This window comes from Saccopteryx bilineata, chromosome 8 (assembly GCF_036850765.1).
Source record: "Saccopteryx bilineata isolate mSacBil1 chromosome 8, mSacBil1_pri_phased_curated, whole genome shotgun sequence".
Taxonomy (NCBI): domain Eukaryota; kingdom Metazoa; phylum Chordata; class Mammalia; order Chiroptera; family Emballonuridae; genus Saccopteryx; species Saccopteryx bilineata.
The window spans coordinates 71,365,258-71,390,483 of record NC_089497.1 but is presented as its reverse complement, the minus strand read 5'-3'; the positions used below and the strand labels follow the sequence as shown (position 1 = coordinate 71,390,483).

General features: G+C 37.8%; 1 protein-coding gene and 1 pseudogene across 2 annotated transcripts in view; one reads left to right on the top strand and one right to left on the bottom strand.

The window, feature by feature from the left end:
- The first annotated feature begins 1,244 nt into the window (after nt 1–1,244).
- LOC136312361 (U6 spliceosomal RNA) lies at nt 1,245–1,344 on the top strand (annotated as a pseudogene).
- A 15,820-nt stretch (nt 1,345–17,164) lies between these two features.
- The window catches only part of DCUN1D1 (defective in cullin neddylation 1 domain containing 1), a 37,490-nt gene continuing 29,428 nt past the window's right edge, over nt 17,165–25,226 (bottom strand). For both annotated transcript variants that reach the window (XM_066241178.1, XM_066241179.1), the window contains exons 5-7: nt 22,483–22,565; nt 22,168–22,264; nt 17,165–20,880 (exon numbers count right to left, since the gene is read on the bottom strand). In XM_066241178.1, coding sequence (XP_066097275.1) covers nt 20,801–20,880; nt 22,168–22,264; nt 22,483–22,565 — 260 coding nt within the window. In that variant the 3' untranslated portion in view covers nt 17,165–20,800. The remainder of the gene's footprint in view (nt 20,881–22,167; nt 22,265–22,482; nt 22,566–25,226) is intronic.

Here is a 25,226-nt window from a genome sequence, read left to right as displayed (position 1 = left end):
TCTCTTTCTCTGTCTCTCTTTCTCTCCCCCTCTCCTGTAGCCATGGCTCAACTGGAGCAAGTTGGCCCTAGGTGCTGGGGATGGCTCCATGGCCTCTGCCTCAGACACTAAGAAGAGCTCAGTTGTTGAGCAATAAAGCAACGCCCCAGATGGGCTGAGAGCATCACCCCATAGTGGGCTTGCCAGGTGGATCCCAGTCAGTGTGCATGCAGGAGTCTGTCTTTGCTTCACCTCCTCTCACTGAATAAAGAAAAAAAAAATGGAAAGGAGAATATCCTGCCATTTGCAACAATATGGATGGTCTTTGAGCACATTATGCTAAGTGAGGCAAGTCAGAAACATAAATACGGTATGATAGCATTTATATGTGAAATCTAAAAAGATCAAATCTGGGGGAAAAACACAGTAAAATGGTAGTTACCAAGGCATGGGGTGTGGGGGATAAGATCATTGAAAGGTATGAACTTAGAATGAGTAGTAGATAAGCCTAAGATCTAAGGCACAGTATAATGAATATAGAGAATTACTATAGATACATAATGTGATAAATATTACAGTGACAATATTACAATATAAAATGTAGCAAAGTAACATGCTGTACACAAACTTTTTCAATGTTAAAAGAAATTCAATTACATAAAGCTTATGAAAGGGGTAAAAAAAATAGTAAATCGAATCCAATATTTGTTCCAGGTATGTAAAGCTGGTTCAACATTCTAAAATCGATGAAGTCAAGTCATTATGCTGTGCACTTTAAACTTATACGATGCTGTACATTAATCATACCAATTTATGAAAAAGAAAACATATCAACAAGCTAAAGTAGAAAAACTATATTATCTCATCAACAGATGCAAAAAAGAAAGCATTTGGCAAAATTCAACAGCCATACATAATTTTTCAAAAATTCTCAGTAAACTGCAAATAGAAGGCAGCTTCCTCAGCTAAAGAGTATCTACCAAAAATCTACTCGATGAGAAACATTTCCCACAGGATCATCAGGTACAGGACAAAGATACCCCCTTTCACCAGTCCTTTCAACATCATACTGGAAGTTCCAGCTAATGCAGTAAGAAAGGAAGTAATAAAACTTCTTTCACAGATGACATGCTTCATCTACAAAGAAAATAAATTTTAGAAACTCCTGGAACTAATAGATTCCAGGGTACAAGGTTAAAATACAAAAATCAATTATTTACCAGCAATTAACAAGTAGAATTTCAAATTAAAAACAATACCAATTAGTGCTCGCTTCAGCAGCACATATACTAAAATTGGAATGATACAGAGAAGATTAGCATGGCCCCTAAAAAAAATAAAAAATAAAAACAATACCAATTACATTAGCAATCCCCCAAAATGAAATACCTACGTGTAAATCTAACAAAATATGTACAAGATCCATATGAGGAAACAAAAATGTTGCCACTACACACGGCTGCAAATGACCACTTAAGTACTGCAAGTATCGATTTGGGGTTACAAGTAGATTTTTGCGAGTAGGCAAATTCACAGATGTGGATTTGGCAAAATAAGAATTACATATTCTCCTTAATTGATTAATCAATACCAAAGATTTAGTGTATATTCACTATCTGTGAAATACTGTGCTATCTGCTGAGGCTTCAGAATCAAGTAAGGCACACTGTTGAGACAGGAATTTGCCAGTAAGTCATTTCTTGGGTAAAACGTGCAACACTCGGATCCAGTGTGGAATTGTTCTGCCCAAAAATGCTCACAGCACCCCAATGAGAGAGACAAAAGATCTGGCTGTACTTCAGGACACTGCTTATTTTGACTTGCTTTGAGAGAAGAATAAGAAACACTCCTGTCTAACTTGAACAAAATTCTTGATTTTTCTGCATTTCTTGCAATTGTGTCCTAGCACAGTAAATGATACCATCATCCATACAAGTGTTCCAATAAAAATTTTCTTTCCTTCTGACATATAATCCACCATTAAATTATTTGAATCCACCTTTAAAATATATCTCTACTCACTTCTTTTCTATCACTGTCACACCAGTTCAAGCCAGCATCGCCTCTAACCTAGAGAGCAACCTTCCTAACTGTGGGAATCATTCTCCAGAGTACATCAGAGTCATCATTTAAAAGCCCAACTGTAAGTTTGCTTCCTTGTAATGTCTCCAGAGGTGTCCCATTGCACTTAGGAATTCAGACTAACGGGCTGGCTCACAAAATCATGTGAGATGTGGCTCCTGCCTGCCCCTCTGATCCCACCCCATGCCACTCTCTCTCTCGCCCACTCTGCCACCTCACTGCCTCCCCTTCTGTTCTTCAAATTTGCCAAGTTCAGTTACGCCTCAGGGACTGTGCTATGTTCTGTCTGCGCAGAATGGCAGTCCCTGCTATATCTTCATGAGGTTGGTTCCTTTTCTTTTGGAGCGCCAGCCTGCTGAACCAATTCAGAATCTAGAAGCAGGATTAAATGGTTAGATTAAAAATAAGTAAACAAAATAAATTCAGATACACTAAAGTTTGTGAACCAATGTACTAGATTCTTTTCCTTATGTCTGTGACAGATTTGTTAATGAACCTAGAAATTAAAAGCATATGAGTATCCAATAATTTTTGTTTCCTTTAGAAAAACTTTTCATATTCAGTGCACGTAGTTGTTAGATAAGGCCATATCACTGCAACAGATGCCCAAAAACAATAAATAAACCTAACGAGAAGAGGCTAATCTGTTATTACATTCCACAAAGAATTCCAGTCAGCAGCCAGCCCTGTTCCATGAAGTCATTCAGGGATTGACTTTTTTTTTTTCATCCTGATGATCTGTCATCCTGGAGTTGGGTTGACATGGGTTCTGGTTCACAGAAAGTAAATTTGGAAGTCATACTGTTTAAACTATTGGTGCAGAACTAAGATTCATCAAGTCTGCTTCTTCTGTTGGTAAGAATAGTCATATGGCTACACCTAACTAGATGCAGGAACCGAGCGACATCCCCAGACAAGTAACCACATGCCGGCTACAGCTACGGAAGGAAGAACAGTTTTCGATGGACTCTGCTACAACGTATGTGGAGCAAGTTTTTATTTAGCACTTTAAAACAAGTGACTCTCCCCGTTTCCAACTTCAGAAAAATATAAAAAGAAAAAAATAAAAATAAGTAAAACAAGTGACTCAACATCTTTTCCACCAGAGAATAGTCTAATGCAGGGGTCTCAAACTCGCGGCCTGCGGGCCACGAGTTTGAGACCCCTGGTCTAATAGATTGGAGATAGTTGCATATATTTCACATTGAAGGCATTATGGAATCAGAGATTGTTGATATAAAAGGAACCCTCATTTGATGTGAAAACACTCACTATATAAACAACTGGCCACCTCCAAGCTTTTATGAGACATAGTTGAGTTAATCCCTAATGTCTCTACTCCCATGCACTGAAAGCAGTACGTGTTCACTGTGTTGAATTCATAAAAATCTTAAAATTTATTCCTTTCCAAAACTCTTGCCTTAGAAGAAAAAATATACTGAGAATTTAATAATTCAAAATTTGAAAATAATATACAAATGCAATATAAAATAACTATACTGCTACTGTGTTCTGGTTCTTTTTAAAACTTCTTTCATTCATGGGTTGATTATAAAGGTAAAAATCAGGTTCTACAATCTGGAAAACTGTAACAGTGTTTAAAGGCTTTGGAATTGAGCCCAGGTTCAGATCTTGGCTCTATTTTTATTAGCTAGTTATAAGCTACTCTCTTGGAGCCTTGTTTTTCTCATTGTGAAACGAGGGGAAAGCTGAGCCTCATAATGTTTGGAAGATTAAGCAATATAGTGTCAATAAAATGCTCAGCATAATAAAGAGGGTGGTTAAATACTCAATAAATGGAAATAAAACACAAAAGAGGGTCACTTCACAAAACTACATTTTTAATGCTTGGGTTGCTTTTCAAAATCTTGTCACTGATAATTCTCTTTTTATGAGAAATAATTACCGGTACCATTCATTCATCAAGCATTTAAGGGTTCCAGATTTCTAGAGTCCGAGAAAGTCAAAGAAAACCACAATCTTGGGCAACTTACAGTCTTGGGAACACTTTAGGCACTAATGTCTTACCTACCTGTAGCAGGAGAAATTCACGGCTATCCTACATAAGCTGTTAGTTCTCGGAATTACTATACTGCCTCTATGAATGGGGTAGCTCCCATCCAGATATTTCATAAACAGAAAGTTAGGAACAGAACATCATTTGGTTAGGGTTATTTTACAAGTGATAATCTAAGTCCACCTGTTCCCATCTGTAGGGAGTGGAGACAATCTGACCAGTTTTAGAATGAGGTAAAAAACTACAGTCACCTCTAATTCACAGTAGTTCTATAAAGTTGCCATAAACACTGGAACACTGCTTCCAGGGAAACACTGAGTTAGGTTCCTGCAAGCCACTGGTCACATTTCCATCAACAAATCAATACATAATCTTGTTTTATGTGTTTCTCCTTAAGGACACTATATAATATATATTGTTCATTCATTAACATTGAACTCACAGCCTCAGAATAGTAATTATATCTGAATAAAGCTTATCTAACATACATATTTCCTTTTAAGGCACATCACAGCCTTTTTGTGCTTAGGAACACTAGACAGCCCTTTGGCACTATGTTTGGTGGCCATTTTAAACAACAAAATCACCCACAAAGATGCAGTCAACTACAGTATATCATGCACAGGACACTTGTTTACAGTATGAGCTGAAACGTGAAGGCAGAGAGGGCATCGTCAGCTTGGGACGTGTCACAGCCAATGCAACGTGCTGCCACTCGGCACGCAGCCACAGACGACTGCCTCGGAGCCACGGGTACTGGTTTGGAGGTTACAAACAGTTTCGCAAGGAGGCAGATTCTGTATGGGATCAGCAAATAATAGGAATCAATTATATATTCTTAATTGGTTAATCAATTCTAAAGAGGTAATGTATACTCACTATGTGTAAAGTACTATATGTGCTGAGGATTCAATCAAATAAGGCATGGTCTTTGTTATCCCTATTGCCCTTACAGTCGAGTGGAAGATACATAAGTGTTATCATCGTGTATTATGGGTAAGTGTAAGTGCTATTTTTTTATAAAGTAGAGAGAAAGGCCACAGGAGCACACAAGAAAACCATCAAAATCACACTGAGGCCCAGCATGGTGACACTCAACAGGAGTCTTGTTACTGCTCCTATGGTAAAAAATTAATATGAAACATTTCAAGAAAAGGGTGTGGAAAGTGGCGACTCCAAGGAAAGATTGTGAAAAGCCTCGAAGGTGCAAAAACCAATCTATACAAAGGGTGTGCAGGAGCTGGGAGGCCGGCAGAAAGCGTTAGGCAGAGCGTGTTGGAGGTTAACGGTAAGAGCTTTGTCTTGCTCCCTGTAGGACAACTCAGGAGCAAGTCTCCTCCCTCCTGCATCATCCATTTTCCATCTACTGGATCTTTCTCATCAGCTTATAGTCATACTATTTCTCCCCCCCTTTCCAAAATATTTGCTTGACTAGGCTTCTCCTTCCAGCTATCATGGTATCTGCTCCCTTCGCAGCAAAACCATTTGAAAGCTGTCTGTACTCACTATCCCAATTCCTCTTGTGTCTTGAACCCACTGCAATCAGGCTTTCCCTGTCCAATATTCCACAGGAATCTATTCATTAAAGTCAACAATGACTTCCATTGCTAAATCCAGTTTAATTTATGGCATACCCCCCCCCCCTTAAGCTCTCTGCACCCTTGAACATAATCTACCCTCTCTTCCTTGGAGCAGTCTCTTCGCTTGCTTCCTACCGTCTCTGCTGGCTCCGTCTCGGTTTTCCTTGCTGTTCCCTCCACACCAGCCTGGCCTCTGAATTTGCAGTGTCAGGGCTTGGTCTTCAAACTTCTTTTTTCTGTCCATAGTCACTTTTAGTGACTTAATCCTGTCTGAAAGTTTTAAACACCACTACAATCTGATGACTCCTAAATGTGTATCTACCAAATCTTACCTCATCCTTTATCACCTGATTTATACGTTTAAATATCTTTCAAATTTTTATTAAATCATATAGGTCACATATACACAGACCCTGATCTGCGCTCCTGAGCCTTCCCTCCAAAACCCGTCTCTGTCGTGTGCTCTAAACCTTGGTTAATAGCAATTCCATCCTTCCAGCTGCTCAGGTCAAAACCTGGGGAATCATCTTGTACCTCTTGTTACGCTCTGACAACCGCCCCCCTTAACTCATTCACACTTATAGCTAGTTCCTCAGAAAATCTGTTCCAATCTTTAAAAAAGATACATAGTTCAACTTCTTTTTGTCAACTCTGTCATCGCCCTAGCTGAGATTACTGCCATCTCCCATCAAAATAATTGCATGAACTTCTTAGTTACCTATTGCCATGTAACAAATTATCCTGAAATTGAGCATTTTAAACAATAGACTTCCCACAATTTCTGTGGCTCCAAAAGCTTGAGGGTAGATGATCCGGATCCCTCACATTTAAGCGCCTTCACAGGCCATAGTGAAGCTGTCAGAACTGCAGTCTCACTCGTGCGGCCACTGTGGAAAACAGTATGGAGATTCCTCAAAAAATTAAAAATGCAACTGCCTTTTGACCCAGCCATCCCACTTTTAGAAATATATCCTAAGAATACCAAATCACTGATTCAAAAGAAGATATGCACCCCCCATGCTCCCCCCCCCCATGTTTATGGCAGCATTGTTTACAATAGCGAAGATCTGGAAACAGCCCAAGTGTCCGTCAGTGGACGAGTGCATGAAAAAGCAGTGGTACATACACACAATGGAATACTACGTGGCCATGAAAAAGAAGGAAATCTTACCTTTTGTGACGGCATGGATGGACCTGGAGATTCTTATGCTGAGTGAAATAAGCCAGGCAGAGAAAAAACAAATATCATACGATTTCACTTACATGTGAAATCTAATGAACACAATAAACTGGGGAACAAAATAGAAACAGAGGCATGGTCACAGGAAACAGATGGACATGTCAGAGGGGAGGGGGAAGAAGGGATGGGATCAAAGGTGAAGGGTTAGGGTTCGGGTCAGCAAGTCCCAGAGGTAAAGGCGGGGGTGAAGATAAGGGGAGGGGGAGCAAAGAGGGTGAAATGGGAATGGAAAGAGACTTTGCACAGGGCATACAGGCCACAATGCAGGGGGCTGAGGGTGTTATATTGAATGAGACACTTGAAACCATGTCAACACAATAAATTAAAAAATTAAAAAGAAAACTGCAGTCTCATCTGAAGGCTCAGTTGAGAGAATCAGCTTTGAAGCTTATTGACACAGTTGTTGGCACGATTTAGTTCCTCGCGGGATGCTGGACCAAGAGCCTGCTCTCCACTAGCTGTTAGCCAGGGGCCACCTTTAGTTACTGCTACATGGGTCTCCCTTAAAGGCAGCTCACAAAATGACAGCTGGCTTCCAACAGTGAGCAAGTGAGAGAGCAGAGAGAATATGAAAAATGGGAGCTCGTCTCTTTATAACCTAATTTCAGAAAAGGCATCCCATCACTTTTGCCACATAAATATATATATATATTTTTTGTGACAGAGACAGAGACAGAGAAAGGGACAGACAGGAAGTAAGAGATATGAGAAGCATCGATTCTTCGTTGCAGCTTCTTAAGTCTCTTTAGTTGTTTACTGATTGCTTTCTCATATCTGCCTGGACTGGGTGACTATAGCAGAGCAAGTGACCCCTTGCTCAAGCCAGTGACCTTGGGCTCAAACCAGTAACCTTGGGCTTCAAGCCAGTGACCACAGGGTTTCAAACCTGGGTCCTCTGTGTCCCAGTCCAATGCTCTATCCACTGCACCACCACCTGGTCAGTATTCATTATAAGACATGGCTCAGTCCAGCCCACACTCCAGGGGAAGGGATTAGACAGGGTGTGAATCTCACGACGCAGGGCTCACTGAGGGTATGTAGAGGCTGCCAACCATGCTGCCCTGCTCTCACTTTCACCCTTGCACACACTCACAATCTTTTCTCAACACATCAGCTCAAGCAATTTTGTTAGAACTCAAGTAAGAGCTTGTTATTCCTCTGCTCAAAACTTCCAATGACTTCCCACCTGTCAGTAAAAACCACAACATTAAAAGTGGTCCATAAAGCCACACACAATTTGCTAACTGTTATATCCTTGGCCTCACCTCCTATTACTCACCTCACTACCTTCTTCTCCCCAGCCCACTGGCCTCCTTCATGGTCTTCAAACACGCTGCCAACTCACTGCCATTATAGTGGCAATTTGCCATCCCTGCAAACTCCCCTTAGAAATATGCATGGCTTAACTTGTATCTTTAGGTATTTATTCAGTGACCTCAGTAAGGCCCCGATTATAACCCTATTTAAAATTGCACCTTCTCCTATCCCCTTCCCTTTTCTCTCCCGCCATAGACTTCTCATATATTATAGGATATATTTTATTACATCTCCCCACACTAGAATGTGGGCATTTGCCCTCATGAGGGCAGTTGTTTTGTATGTTTTGTTTACTGCTATGTATTCCCAGGATAATGCCTGATACACTAAGAAGTAGAGGCATTTATTTGAATGAATAAATTGTGAAAGCTCTAGGGAGTCACCAAAGGCTCAACTCATCCTGACAGCAGAGAGAACAAGTAATTAGAAGACAAATAGACTAAAGGCAGAGAGAACAGGTAAGCCACAACAGGCACTCAGGCAATACATGAGCAAACTTAAATGATGACGGTGACACTGGAAATCAAGAACATCATATGGACACATGGAATGAAGAAGCAGAATTACGAGTGCACCCAAAATTGGTCTACAAATTCAATAAGCCATCAAAATCCCAGCTGGTTGGCCATTGTTGCAGAAATTGACAAATTGACTTTAACATTTGTATAGAGATAGAAGAGGCCCCAGAATAGCCAAGAAAATTTTTAAAAAGAACAACTTAGGCCTGACCAGACAGTGGCGCAGTAGATAGAGCATCAGCCTGGTATGCTGAGGACCTGGGTTCAAAACCTCAAGGTTGCTAGCTTGAGCATGGGCTCATCCAGCTTGAGCCTGGGATCATAGACATGACCCCATGGTCACTGGCTTGAGCCCAAAGATCACTGGCTTGAGCAAGGGGTCACTGGCTTGGCTGGAAGCCCCCCAGTCAAGGAACATATGAGAAGAAACCAATGAACAACTAAGGTGCCACAACGAAGAATTGATACTTCTCATCTTTCCCTTCTTCTTTGTCCCTGTCTCTTTTGCTCGCTAAAAAACAATAAAACTAAACAAAAAACACCAATTTGGAAAATTCACATTACCTGACTTCAAAACTACAGAGTTAAATCAAAATTATGTTGTTCGGACATAAGGACATACCCAGTGGTTTTCGAATGCTGGGGATTGAAAATCAAAACAAACGAAAAACAACCCCTTACATTTCTCACTAATTGTTTTCAGCACGGGTGTCAAGACCACTCAAAAAGAATAGTCTTTACAACAAATGGTAGAGCAACAACTGTAACCCTGGCCAGAGAGCTCAGCTGGCTAGAGCTTTGTCCTGAAGCACAGAGGTTGCCAGTTTGATTCCTGGTTGGGGCACATACAGAAACACATCAATATTCCTGTCTCTCTCTTGCTCACTCTCTTCCTTCCTCTCTCCAAAATCAATAAAATAAACATTTAAAAAATGAACTCAAAATAGGTCAAGGATATAAAGGTAAACACCAAAACTAAAATACTCTTAAAGGGAACATAAGTGTAAATTTTCTGACACTGGATTAATCCATGGTTTCTTAGATTTCATACTGAAAGTGTAAGCAACCTAAGAAAAAAATAAATTGGATTTGACCCAAATTAAACTTCTGTGCCACAAAGGACACTGCTGAAAAAGGTGAAACAACAATCCACATAATAGCAAATTCTTGAGAACCATATATCTGATGTAGCATCCAGAATATATAAAGAACTCTTAAAAATCAACAATAAAGACAAATAACTCAATATAAAAACAAGCACATAACCTATCAAAATTGAGTAATGAAGAAATACAATAGTAAAACTGCCTCCCCCACCACACACACACACACACACACACACACACACACACACACACACACAGTTCAGGACCAGATGGTTTCATTGGAGAATTCTCCAAACATTTAACACCAATCTTCCCCAAACTTCCAAAAAACTGAAGAAAAGGAAATACTTCCAAATTCATTCCATGAGGCCACCATTATTACCCCAATATCAAAGCAAAAGATACACTACAAGAAAACTAGAGACTAATATCTGATGAATACAGATACAAAAATCTTTGACAAAATACTAGCAAACCAAATTCAGTAGTACATTAAGGAATTATACACCATGACGAAGTGGAAGTTATTCCTGGAATTCAAAGGTGATTGAACATATGAAAATCAATTTTTCTAATATTGCACATCAACAGAAAGATAAAAACCACATGATCATCCTGATATACAAAAGCATTTGACAAAACCCCTTCTGATTTAAAAAAAATTTTTTGCAACAAACTAGGAATAGAAGGAAACTATCTCAGTATAATAAAGGCCATATATGAAAAGCCCACAACATTATACTCAATGGTGAGATGCAAAGCTTTTACTCTAACATCAGGAACAAGAAAAGAATGCCTTTTTTTGCTACTTCTATTCAACATGTATGGGAAATACTACCCAGATCAATTAGGCAAGTAAGAAATAAAAGGCATCTAAATTGGAATTGATAAAATTGTTTTTGCAGATGAGAAACTTTTAGGTAGAATATCCTAGATTATACATGCGCACGCACACACACATTTTTTTTATAAAGAAAATATTAACAGATCTAAAAAAAAAAACTAATGTAGTAATAGTAGGGTACATCTCACTACCTCACTTTCATCAATGGGTAGATCATCCAGACAGAAGAAAATCAGTAAGGAAACATTGGATTTAGTGACATCTTAGACCAGACGGTTAATATCTAGAATGTCAAAGGACTCCTACAACTCATCAACAAAAAATCAAACGACCCAATTCAAAAATGGGCAAAGGACGTGAGCAGACATTTCTCCAAAAACATACAAATGGCCAAAAAGCATGTGAAAAGGTGCTCAACATCAATCTGAGAACTACAAATCAAAACCACGAGATATCACCCATTAGGGTGGCTAGTATCAATAAAGGGAAGGAGGGAAGGAAGGAAGGAAGAAGGGAGGGAGGGAGGGAGGGAGGGAGGGAGGGAGGGAGGGAGGGAGGGAGGGAGGGAGGGAGGGAAAGGAAAGGAAAGGAAGGGAAGGGAAGGAAGGGAAGGGAAGGGAAGGGAAGGGAGGGAGGGAGGGAGGGAGGGAGGGAGGGAGGGAGGAAAGAAAGAAAAGAAAAAAGAAAAAGCCTGACCTGTGGTGGTGCAGTGGATAAAGCATCAACCTGGAAATGCTGAGGTCGCTGGTTCGAAACCCTGCGCTTGCCTGGTCAAGGCACATATGGGAGTTGATGCTTCCAGCTCCTCCCCCCTTCTCTTTCTGTCTCTCCTCTCTCTCTCTCTCCCTCTGTCTCTCCCTCTCCTCTCTAAAAAAATGAATAAATTTTAAAAATTTTTTAAAAAAAGAAAAAAGAAAAAAAAAGAAAGAAAAAGAGAAAGAAAAAGAAAAGCAATTGTTGGCAAGGATGTGGAGAAACTGGGACCCTTGTTTACTGATGGTAGGATTATAAAATGAAAAACTGTTATCCTTTTTTTAAATTTTTTTTTTTTTTTTACAGAGACAGAGAGTCAGAGAGAGGGATAGACAGGGACAGACAGACAGAATGGGAGAGATGAGAAGCATTAACCATTAGTTTTTTGTTGCGCACTGCAACACCTTAGTTGTTCATTGACTGCCCTCTCATATGTGCCTTGACCGCAGGCCATCAGCAGACGGAGTAACCCCTTGTTCAGGCCAGCGACCTTGGGTCCAAGCTGGTGAGCTTATGCTCAAACCAGATGAGCCTGCACTCAAGCTGGCAACCTCGGGGTCTCAAACCTGGGTCCTCCGCATCCCAGTCCAACACTCTATCCACTGCACCACCACCTGGTCAGGCTAAAATGGAAAACTGTATGGACGTTTCTCAAAAAATTAAAAATGAAACTACTATATGATCCAGCAGTTTCAATTCTAGATATATATCCAAAAGAATTAAAAGATCTCAGAGATAATTACACACTTATGTTTACAGCAGCACTATTCACAATATCCAAATGTCCAACAGATATGTGATATTTCATTGCAGTTTTGATTTGCATTTCCCTAACTACAAATGATGTTGATAATCTTTTCATTTGGTTATTGGCCATTTATAGCATTATTGGAGAAGTGTCTTTATTTTATTATTTAGTTGATTTTAAGAGGGGGAGAGAAAGAAAGGGAAAGGGCAGGGAGGAGCAGGAAGCATCAAATTCAGGCAGCCGGCCCCGTGTGCCTTGACCAGGCAAGCCTGGGCTTTCAAACCTCGGCATTCCAGGTCAACGCCTTACCCACTGCGCAACCACAGGTCAGGCTGCAGAAGTGTCTTTTCAAATCCTTTGCTCATTTGTTGGGTTTTCTTTTTGTTCAGTTATAAATGTTCTTTATATATTCTAGATACAAGTCCCACTACATTTTTAAAATAGTGGACTGTTTGTTGATATAATTATTCTTTTTATACTATACTTCATTAACTGAAATATTTTCCAGAATGCATTTTAAATATATCAAATGTCACCTTAAATATAAATTGTATAGAAGTTTTAAAATTTAAAGCAACTACTGTTTTTTCAAACAAATGAATTCTAAGCCGAGTAGCGGAAAGTATGGGGACTCACAGGTTTTAAAGAATTAGAGATATATGCTGTATGAACTTTGACTTCTGACTTGAACTGGGAAAAGAGATAATTTAAAATCCTGACTGGATAATTACTAAGCAATTGTTAATATTTAAATATGGTGATAGTATTGTGGTTTTATGTTAAAAGTCTTTATCTCATAGCAATTACTGAGACTTACTTCGAAATAAATTTGGATTGGGAAAATAGATGGCATTAGATAAATCAAGATTGGCCATGAGCTAATCATGTCGAAGTAAGTTAATTATACCTATTCTACTTTTGTGTGTCTGAAACCTTCCATTTAAAACTTCAAAAGCACTACTGCAATGTCCACTATGTTTAAGGAGACAGGTAACTGGCAGCAACTAAACAATACCAACAAAATTTTTACAAATTTAAGAATTCCCAATTAGGTCAGAGCAAAAGAGCTCTGGGAAACTTAATAATGAGGCTGACATACGCATGCAGTTATCTGTGCAATGTTTTAAGTAATACCACCAGTCCCAGGCTAACTGGGTAGCTGCACCACCAACCACGATACACACGATAGGACCCAGCACCAGCCATCAGCACCAGTCTTCACCTATGCAGGCCATCCCACCAGAGTTCACCAAGGGACCAGAACTCCCATTGGAAGGGTATAGTAACTACCCTCACTGCCTACAAAAAACTACTACCTTCAAGTAAGTACATGAAGGTAAGTAATTTTACAACAATCCCTCAGGCCACCTTATACTCACCCAAACTGCATATCCAATAGACACAAGGTACAATAGCGAGGTCTAACATGCACATTTAAAATACACACCCATTCCTGACCAGGTAAGTGGTGGTGCAGTAGATAGAGGGGGGACCCAGGTTTGAAACCCCATGGTTGCTGGCTTGAGCGTGGGATCATAGACATGACCCCAAGGTCGCCGGCTTGAGCATGGGATCATAGACAAGACCCCAAGGTCGCCGGCTTGAGCATGGGATCATAGACAAGACCCCAAGGTCACCGGCTTGAGCATGGGATCATAGACATGACCCCAAGGTCGCCGGCTTGAGCATGGGATCATAGACATGACCCCAAGGTCGCCGGCTTGAGCATGGGATCATAGACAACACCCCAAGCTTGCTAGCTTGAGCAAGGGGTCACTCACTCTGCTGTAGTCCTCCAGGCAAAGCACATAAGAGAAAGCAATCAATGAGCAACTAAGGTGCCACAATGAAGAATTGATACTTCTCATCTCTCTCCCCTCCTGTCTGTCCCTATCTGTCCCACTCTGTCGATAAATAAATAAAATAAAATAAAATATACATCCACCAGAATGACTATTATAAAAAGACAAGTATTAATGAGGATGTGGACACATTGGAAGCCTTTCACACGGTGGTAGGAATTTTTAAATGATACAGCCACTTTTGGAAGACAGTTTGGCAGTTTTTTTTAGAAAGTTAAACATAAATTTTCAAACCAATATAACAATTACACTCCTGGAAATCTACCTAAGAAGAAATGAAAACATATGTCCACACAGACATATATGTGAATATTCCTAGCATTAATAATTACAAAAAATGTGAACAATCCAAATGTCCATTAACCGATGAGGGATAAACAAAATGGGACTGTACAGTGGGGAAAGAAAAGACTCAAGTGCAGGCATACACTACATACAGCATGGAGGAACCTCAAAAAGATGCCAACTCAAAGACACCAGATATAAGACATCAACTTGTATTAATTTCATTTTTATGTGGTTTCTGATCAAGGAAAATTTATAAAAGCAGATCAGTGTTGTTGCGTAGGACTGGGGGTAGCAGCAGTAATTCACTGCAAAGGAGCACAGGAGGAACTGTTCCGGCTGATGAAAATGTTCTAAAGCTAGACTGAGATGACGGTTGCACAACTTATAAATTTGCTACTGAATCATACACTTACAATGGGTGAATTTTATGGTGTGCAAATTACACTTCAATAAAGCTGTATTTTTAAAGTACCATTACAACAAAGTCTTAGGAATGACTATTTTAAAGCTCTGGCTGACAGCCTATTCACCTAACTTCAATACAATTAATTTTAATATATTATCAACTGACTAGTATTATTTGCTTAAAAACTAAACATGCTAATTTTAAAGGACCCCAGGCACACACATCTCTAAACCTTACTGATCAAATATTGCTTTTAGCCGGGTATAATTTAACAGGTCATTGTCTACAGCTTACATTTTCTCTTAGCCAGTTTTTCCCTAATCTTACAGCAATGTTTTTCAACTGTCCGTCTGCAAACTAGCCAGCCACCCTGATGTTGTATGAAGATTACAGACCCCATGACTATAGTCGAATTCACTTATGCTTAGGGCAGTTGCCACTTACCAGCCTGTATCATCGATGAAAATATTGAATACTATTGAGGCTGTCTTAGATATCTCCAGAACTTGTAGGCTTGTTCAAACTACCTTTTGCGCTGTGCAGAACATTTACAAATCATGCACAACAGACAAAAAGCATTCGGACCAATTGTGTAGCATCAATGCATCGGACATGTGGAATTCGGAAATCAAGCCCCAGCTTGTACCGGGTTGCATGTTATGCTCAGGAAGATAAACTTTCTTGTTGTGTGTTTCTGTTTCTGGCTGGCTAGGTCACAAGTCCCCAAGTAAAAAGGCTGGGAACTACTGCACTACAGTGTTCCTTTTAGTGTGTGTGTGTGTGTATTTTATTTTATATATATTTTATATATATATAAAATAAAACTATTGCATTGCCCAAGTTTTAGTTTTTAGAATATTTCATAATCTGAAATAAAATATTAAATGCTTATATTGAACATGCATCTAAATACATATGTACCTTCTAAATATAAAATGAATATTATCTTTTTTTGTTTTTGTTTGATCATTAAGCCACTCACATACAGTAATTTTTTCATTATTTCAAATCAAGCTTTCCTTTCATTATTTGGTTCAAAATCCTTTTTTGCTTTAAACGTATTTGATTCTTCTTTTCAAAGCAGGGCTGCCTTGTCTGATCAGGCCAGCTAAATTCCAGTCTGACTCCATCTCTCCTCATGACACTGAAAAATCTACCAAAGAGGATTTCCCTCTAAGCCAGCCATTAAAAAAAATTTTTTAACCCAACATTTTTTACCCTCCAAAATCTCTTATGCAATACCAATATTTCACAAGGAATAAAGTAAAAAGCTGCAGATGACGTGAAAACAGAGGCACCCTGCCTGCTGTGGCCCAACTTCACGAAACAGAGCAGCCTTAAGGCGTGGCCTGAAAACCCATGCTCTAGGACAAGCAACATTGATTTCTGCACAGCACAAATACAAACAAATAAAACACACTTAAGCAAACCTCATAAAAAAAACTTGCATATACTTAAAAATACTTTTTAGAATCTCAATTTTAAAAATGGATAATTATGATTCACAAAGTGTCTTCAAAATCCCATAAAGGGCCCTGGCCGGTTAGCTCAGTGGTAGAGTGTCGGCCTGGCATGCAGGAGTCCCGGGTTCGATTCCCGGCCAGGGCACACAGGAGAAGCGCCCATCTGCTTCTCCACCCCTCCCCCTCTCCTTCCTCTCTGTCTCTCTCTTCCCCTCCTGCAGCCAAGGCTCCATTGAAGCAAAGTTGGCCCGGGCGCTGGGGATGGCTCTGTGGCCTCTCCCTCAGGCGCTAGAATGGCTCTGGTTGCAATAGAGTAATGCCCCAAATGGGCAGAGCATCGTCCCCTGGTGGGCGTGCCGGGTGGATCCCGGTCGGGCGCATGCGGGAGTCTGTCTGACTGCCTCCCCGTTTCCAACTTCAGAAAAATACAAAAAAAAAAAAAATCCCATAAAGACATTACTTTCAGGAATTCCATCTACTATACACGCTGTGTACCTTTTATCGTAATTTCCTTACTTATGACAGATTTAAAAACAAAAGGTCAACCAGAGATGTCAAAAGTCACATTACCACAGAACACTGAGCCTAGTGGCAAGTTACCAAATAAACTAGTTGGTCAGCAGGAAATGCCAATTACCCAACAGGCTGTGAAGAAAAAGATGGCAAGAATGCTCTGGAAAACCATTTTGTAACTGTATTAGTTTTTAAAAAAACAGCACTACCTGCCTCCAGAATTAGGTACAATTCAAGTTCAACCAAAATGGCAACAAAGAGTAAGGACAAACCTGGAAAAGGGGATGTGTACAATCAGAAATTTTCAAATTTATCTTAACTGTAAAATATGAACCCCTTCCCCTCAGAAATCAAAGGTAAAAGTATTGTGATATATAACTTCACCACATCATTATAAAGTAAAAATATAAATTGCTACATGATTGTAAAAATGGAGGCAAGTGAAGAGTTCAGAAATATACTCGTTTATAATCAATTAAATGATGAGCCATAATTTGAACCCTAATTATCACATTATGTAGAAATCACAATTCAGGTATTGTGTCCTCAGTCATTAAGATATATGTTAAATAATTTACATCTTAAAAACATTTTATCATTACATTATCAAATTTGATAAAATCTTATCAAAACATCTATGTATTCAATATAAATCATATTTTTAAAAGTATAAAGTAACATTTAAAGAAAACTGCTGAGTTGCCAAATAAGTATTTTCTATTAAATATACATAATTTAACATTTAGAACTACATAAATTAATTCTTGCTAAAAGTTGATTCAGGTTTACAAAGGCATACTTTGTGAACTAGAATAAATTTCCCAGCACCACTTTCTTTTTTATTCCAAAATTCTATCATTAGGTTTAACTTTCTTCTGTCATTCATAAGTTACAGAAGGTTTACAATACGTAGTCTTAATAGTAACATGTTTTTAAAAAAATCTAAGCAAAGTGCACGTTTAACTAGCTACAACTACTCAAACTTCTTATCAAATAAAAAATAGATGAACACTTCATTCAGTTACATCTTTCTGAGGAAAAAATAGTATACCTTGCTTAAATAAGAATTCCCCAGTAAGGATATTATATAAAAGATTTCCCATGTTTTATTAAGTTTACTTTCTCTCATTAAAACTTTTTAAAAGTCTAATGAAGAACACATACTTACAATGCCATATTACACAACTACAGTACTGTTAATTAAATAAAGCAGCCCAGTATAGTTGTAAACATTTTAAATGCAGTAAACAAGGCTTGGCATGTCTTTTTCTCCCTAAAACGTGCCATTACAATGTTCTTTCCATGAATAATTATTCTTCCTGGATAAGTTTTTAGGTATATTTTAGTTTTTAAAAATATTACATTGAAATAATATGTGAAAAGATTTACTCATGGCAATTTCACTGAAGCTTTTATTGCCTCTGTTGGTAATATGACAGGGATTGTAAGAAACACAATTGAACTTACAGAGATATGCAGGTGATAGTCACTAAAGATAAAATCTTGATCTCAAGTATTTTGATATGTGGGCACTTCTAATTTTATACACTTTACTATTTAAAAAGCAATACATTTTAAAATTTGTACCTGTTTTGACATTTGGCAAAAAGGCAACTGTACCAGTGGTTCAGTTGAAAACAAAGACTTAGCACGGGGAGCTGACCGGAGTGCAGACTGTTTTACTAAGGAATTACGCAACTCAAGTGGGTGTGTGTCTCTCCCAGTCTCTCTCTCACACAGACATGCGCTCACAGGGTCTTATACACACAGCCACAGGTGTATCTCAGTACACAGTATTCCCTTTAGCCACACACTGATCCTCAGAGTAACCATACCACATTAAATCAGTCTTCTCTTTTCAGCCCTAGTAATAGTATTGTTTAATTCTAAGAAGCCATCATAGAGTGAACAACCTTAATTTTTATGCTACACATAATTATATTCAAAGATGTACGTATTTTTGTTTATAATTACACAGTAATTATAAATGTTTAGTACCAAACTGATGACAAATACTATTTTGTTGAAAAGGTGTTGCATTTAAAAGGAAAAGTCTGTAAAACCCAAGGCACTAAGCCATGAACCAATATCAGACTTTTACAAAAAACAATTTATATTGGGGGGGAAGCTAATGGGATTTCATTTCAAAACACAGCATACCCGAATTAATCAACCCAAAACAACACCATAACTCAAAATCTTCAAGACAGGAAACAAAATAGTACATATATATAATTAAAAATTTTTTTCATAATTGAAGTTCTTCTTTATATTTACAAATGTGAAATCAGGAAATACTTGAAAGAAAAGTAGCAGGATTCCTCTTCTTTTTTCTTCCTTTTTTAAAAAACAAAAACCAATTTCAGTCACCTCAATAGAATTTTTCAAAATTTTCTTTTGGAAGAATAGTATTCTTGAATTAAAGTTATGATCGGAATATTAATATAAGATCTATGGGAAACCTTTCCAGTCTATTTCAAAATCAGGTAAATAAAAAGTAGTTTTAAAATGTCATTTTTCTTAAAATCATTTCCACATCTAAAATGTACTACTAAATCTGAAGTACATTTTTCTGATAATTTCAATGTCAGACCTTAGAAAGTGCCTGGATACAACCAAGCAAAATCTATTCCTGCTATATAGTCCACAGGCATCCAATATTGAAGTTTCTCATTTTTTAACCTACCCTACAGAAATGTTTAAAAAAGCAATAAACCCTCCTTCACATGTCAAAAAGTAAACAGGGAAATCAGCATTTTCAGCATGAAAGCAGTTCATAGTGCTTGTAATGAAAATAATACATACAAGATAGAACTCTGCTTTGATGTGAAAATGTCAGATCTGAGTGAAACAAAAACAGTCAAGAGACTGAATAATTTATAAAAATAGAAGCCAGATTGGTATTTTGCATCAAATGCATGCTTGCTTAAAAATCTTTGCTCCTGAAATATTTGGCAACCACAGTGATTAGCAGTTAAAGCAATTTCAACAAAATAAAAAGTCATCAAAAATGGACTATTTGTCTGAAAGAGCAGTACCTATAAGGATTGAACTTCATGGCTCATCACGTCCATTTTCAAAACTTAATTCCTACTATCTTCTTATAAATTAAGAATTTGTGTTCCATAGTGTGCTAAAATAAAACAAAAATACAAACAAATAAAAAATAAAAATAAACCCTCATGCCTAAATTTAGAATATTGTTTTGGGTAGCAATCTAAAACATTCAAAACAAATTAAATAGTTTAACTTATTCAACAGGTATATAAGCATTTCAAAATCATAATGAAATCCAATTATGTAGTGCATAATGTAGACAGGAGTAGATTCTAACATTATGCAGACATTTTCTAAATGAAAGCTCCCTGTTGGACAACTATAGATAAACATGGGTAAGATAAGTACAGACTAGTTCTGTGAAACCTTTTGAAATCGAGGGTCTGAAACACAATAAATTGTTCAGGTAAGCACATGAAATTATCCTAAAATTTTTCACGCTGGTTGACATTTTTTTCCATCAGATTTTCTACTCACATCAACAATACATGTGATTTGCCAGGAAAAAAATAATCCCCCAAACCAAACACTATTCCAGATCTGGTTCACTTAATATATCATTCTCACCGGAAGTGCTATCAGCATAGTCTTTGCAACTAGCCCAAAGCATATATTTAAGAAGTTTTTATAAATTGTTTGTGATGTTCATGTTTAATTCTTATGCCAAACTGTTTTCTGATGAAGACAGCATTGTGCTTTATGCAAGAATGGAAACCTCAAAATAATCACCATAAAGCTTCTAAGACTTATGGGAGAATAAACTAGGATGGTCCACAGATATATGATGAAATCCACAATGTTGGAATTATAAATGGTAAGAGCGGCCCAGACTAGAAGACAAGCCCAAACCACCATTAGAGAATGAAATATGACATGGTCCAAGATGTATCCTTAAAGTTTGTCTCAACCCTCAGTCTGAATTATAAGGATTGATCTTCAGTTCAGTCCAGCCAGCAGAAATTGACTGTGCAATTTTCCGTTGTATTTATTGTACAGACTATGTACATTCTAGAAGGTTCCTTTAGTGCTACACTGTTGTACTTTTTGTCCCAGCAATTTGAGGGCGTGCAAATTCCACAAAATCATCAATAAGAACAGGCCATGCTCCTGGGGGAAAAATATATGGGAGAAAGAAAAGAAAGAAAAGCAGAAATAAGACTAACATTTCAATAGATTCCTTTATTTTTTAAATATCTTCTCCATAATAAAGTATTTATACATCATTACAAATATTCCCACTGATAGAACTTCTAAAATTCAAGCTTTTTAAGAGTTTCTACCTAAAGTATTTCTTACATTCTCCATCATTCCAAAACTTGACCATTCCTTGAAGGAGAAAAATAACTCTCCCGGTGATCAATCAATAAGATTATGGTTTTCTGAAGGCCACTAAAGTGATTTGGTCAAAGCTGGCAGCCTAAGAAATGGCCATGACATAACAGCATGCTGCAACCACAACAGGTTGGAGAAAACAAATTTTCAGGCATTTTGTATAAATCTTACAAAGAAATTTAACAGCAAGCATCAAAATCTACCCTATTTCACGATAATTACTAAAAAAATTTAAATTGCATATATGCATGCCTCTATATATCTGTATGCCAACCTTTAAGTCAGAAAGTTCTTCAGTTTTCTGTAAGGCCTAACAGCACAATTATCAGTCATATGTAAGATTAGACATTTCTTACTTCTTAGTGAAAACTATAAATTACAATGAAAACAAAGAGAATAAACATCATCTCTGGTTAAATGTCTCCAGGACACTTTTAAAGGAGGTCAGAGTTACTGCAGATTTTTTCAGAGAATACCTCTGTCTATTCAACAATCTCAAATACACATCCTGCTAACCCTCAGAGGGACTAGGTGTGTGTAAAGAAATCCGTGTAAGTTACCACCACTTCTAGAAAACAGGTAGTAGATGGGAGCATCATCTTTACATGAAGGAATAACAGGGAAGCATTCAGTCAGTGACTATCAAATGCCCAAAGTACTGCAGTAGGCAGCTGAGGTACATTTCAAATTAGACAAAGTCACTACATTTAAGGAGTTTACTAATCAAGTTCACAGACAAGAGAGATGGTAAAAAAAATACATTTAAGTATAAAAAATATTTTCCTAAGAGAATAAACTGAAAATCTCAAATATGGATGAAAATTTCTCGTGCCTTTCTGGAAGACATAAATACTGAGTTGGTATTTAAAGAAACAGAGTAACATAGATTGGTAAAGAGGATGAAGACATCTCATCTATTCAGAAGAGCACAAATAAAAAGCTTAGAAGAGGGAAATCCAACTCCAAGAAAAACAGAAGCAAACAAGAAGTCCAAAAGTATATGATAAAAGAAGGCAGGTAAAAAAAAAACCCCAAAACTGGAAGGGCAAAAATTTTCATTACCTTCTTCATCATAATTAGACATGTCATCTGCAATCATTGTACTGAAGTCTAAAAGAAGATTCCAAGTATCTTTCGGTATTGATCTTTTATGATGTTCCTATTAAAAAAGAAAATCCAAATCACTAAAAAGATTTTCAAAAAAGCAGTCCAGGTGATGCTAAATAATGCAAAACAACTTGTGTATAGAAATTCAGCTAATTTCTCATTCAGAGACCATTATATGCTCTGAAATGAGTCAGTCATGCTTTAAAATAGTATTTTCAAACAAAACAAAATTTTAGAGAAAACAAGAAACTGCAGAAAACATGAACTTACCAACAAAAATTTATTCCATAGGTCTAAGAATTTAAATCTTCCATTAAGCACTAAATTCCAGTAGGCAATGGCCATTTCTAGATCTGTAACATTAAAAATAAGTTACGCATTTCAAATGCCATGAATATTTGTCCTTATCAAGAAAAAACAAACAAAAACAGAAAAAAACAGGTAAGATCAAAGATAGCTTTAAAAGAAACAGAAGTTTGCACCCTGAATACTGTACTTATGTATTAAATATTTCCCAATAAGCCCTACTAGAATCTATATAAACACAATAAGTTAAAATAAATTTCATGTTAAAAAAAATATTTTTAAAGAAATAAGCCCTGCTTGGCTGGATAGCTCGGTTGGTTAGAGCATTGTTCCAAAGCACAGAGGTTGCTGGTTCAATCCCCGGTCAGGGCACATACAGGAAGAGCTCAATGTTTCTTTCTCTCTCGTTCTCTCTCTCTCTCTCTCTCTCTCTCTCTCTCTTCCTCCCTCTCTAAAATCAAAATCAATAAAACAAACATTAAAAAAATTTTCTTTAAAAAGAAATAAGCCCAAGGTTTGTGTTCTGGTTCCACCGCCAACAAATGGTCCCTATCAGGGCAAGAAGGCTATCACTTACCTCATAGGACTCATAAGGTGTTCCTGAAGTTTCAACTAGATCATGTAAATAGGCATGCTTGACTAGTTCAAAAGTACTCAAATGTTAGTTACTAGTGTTTCCCGACCTCAGCTGTTTTGACATTTTGAGCCAGGTTAATGTTCTGTTGTGGGGGGATGTCCTATGCATTGTAGGAAGAGCAACATCCCTGCCCTCTAAGCACCAGATACCAGTATCAGGCTCCACCTGATGTCCAGTGGTGACAACCAAGATGTCTCCAGACACGGCCAAAGGTCCTGAGAGGCAAAACTGCCCCCAGTTGCGAACCACTACTATAGGTTGTATTGCAAAGAAATGCTATCCCAATTTTCCAAGATGTTAGTTGTCTGCTCCTGTCCTCAAGCAGACTATTAAGAATTTTTATTTAAAAAGTAAAATTAATAATAAACTAAGATTTGTTTTTAAAACCTGATGAAATAACATAATGGCCAGTGAATTGGGTTTGGAGTCAAGAAGGGTAAAGAAGCAAGATTGCCACACAACAAAGACCTACTCCTGTCACTGACTGATCAGAGAAAGACCTATGGTTGTTTTCAAGGAACCAAAGCAGTTAAGAAAGTATCAAGCTTTTATGAGTAAGTTTACTCTCCCGGTCAAGAAAAATCACATCCCAAGTAACTTAAAAGTCCTTTTGGATTTGATCTCCAAACCATTCCTGATACTAATCTAAGGAATCTCGAGAGACTAGGAAAGACTCCAAAAAGGCTTACATCCCTACCTCAAAAAAATATATAAAAGGTCACAAGGCAAAAAATCCTCCATCTTCACTGGATCTCAACCTCTTTAAGGACAGAGACTACATACATCCAACCTAGCAGACTGAACCCCACACAGGCCTGAGAAACTGCCGAGAATGCACTTTCTGTGGTTCTGTGTGCAAGTACACCCACCTTCAAATCCATCAGTATTTTTTTTTTTCAAACACAATGAAAAAGGCACTTTTCCCCCTCCTATTCAAGGACAAGCCCCTGACACCACTATTCTGGATCCAATACCATCCTGGTTTTTCAAGGCATCCTGTCTATTGTTTATTAATTTTCTTCTCTTCTACATCTTCAACTTTGCTGTTTGTTGTCTGCCTTCCCACTCCACAAAGAAACAAGCTCAGATTATCACCTACCTCTAAAAAGTCCTTCTTGGTTCTGTCATTCCTTTACTAGCTACCCTCATTCTCCTTCTCTTCACAGATAATCTTGTTACATGGAGCCTTCTACTTTTATACAAAATGTGTTCCTATGTCTGAAAGTCAAATTCAGACCATTATGTTTTAAGAGAACTAGAAATATAACACCAATTCCTAATCACAATTCCTTTTTTAGCCTGACCAGGTGGTGGCGCAGTGGATAGAGCGTCGGACTGGGATGCGGAAGGACCCTGGTTCGAGACCCCGAGGTCGCCAGCTTGAGCGCGGGCTCATCTGGCTTGAGCAAAGAGCTCACCAGCTTAGACCCAAGGTCGCTGACTCCAGCAGGGGGTTACTTGGTCTGCTGAAGGCCCGTGGTCAAGGCACATGTGAGAAAGCAATCAATGAACAACTAAGAAGTCGCAACGCGCAAGGAGAAACTGATGATTGATGCTTCTCATCTCTCTCTGTTCCTGTCTGTCCCTGTCTATCTCTGCCTCTGTAAAAAAAAAAAAAAAAAAAAAAAAACAATTCCTTTTTTAATCTTTGCAGTCTGTAAAGGTCTATACCCAATATTTCTTTCAGGTTCCTTAATTTTGTTCTTCATCAAATAAACATAATTGTCTAACTTTAAGTGTAGTAAAATTGCTATAAGCATGTGCAATAAGATTTGCTATTATTAACATGCTTAATAATTTCCTTCACTCAAAGGAATTAAATGTGTAAGAACTAAGTTTATTACTAGTGTTATCATTTCTTCCTTTTAACTAATTTATACAAAATAAGAATGAGAAACAATAACTATTCAAATAACTGCAAACAATAAGACATTTGTAGCTAATACCTAATGCAAGACTGAGGAGAGGAGTGCTCAAGTATGATGTTTGAAAGTTCAGGTTGTAGAAGAGAACATTTTGTAATCTACGTTCATTGCCCTGTTTCTTCGCCTCCCACACGCTATTTAATTCT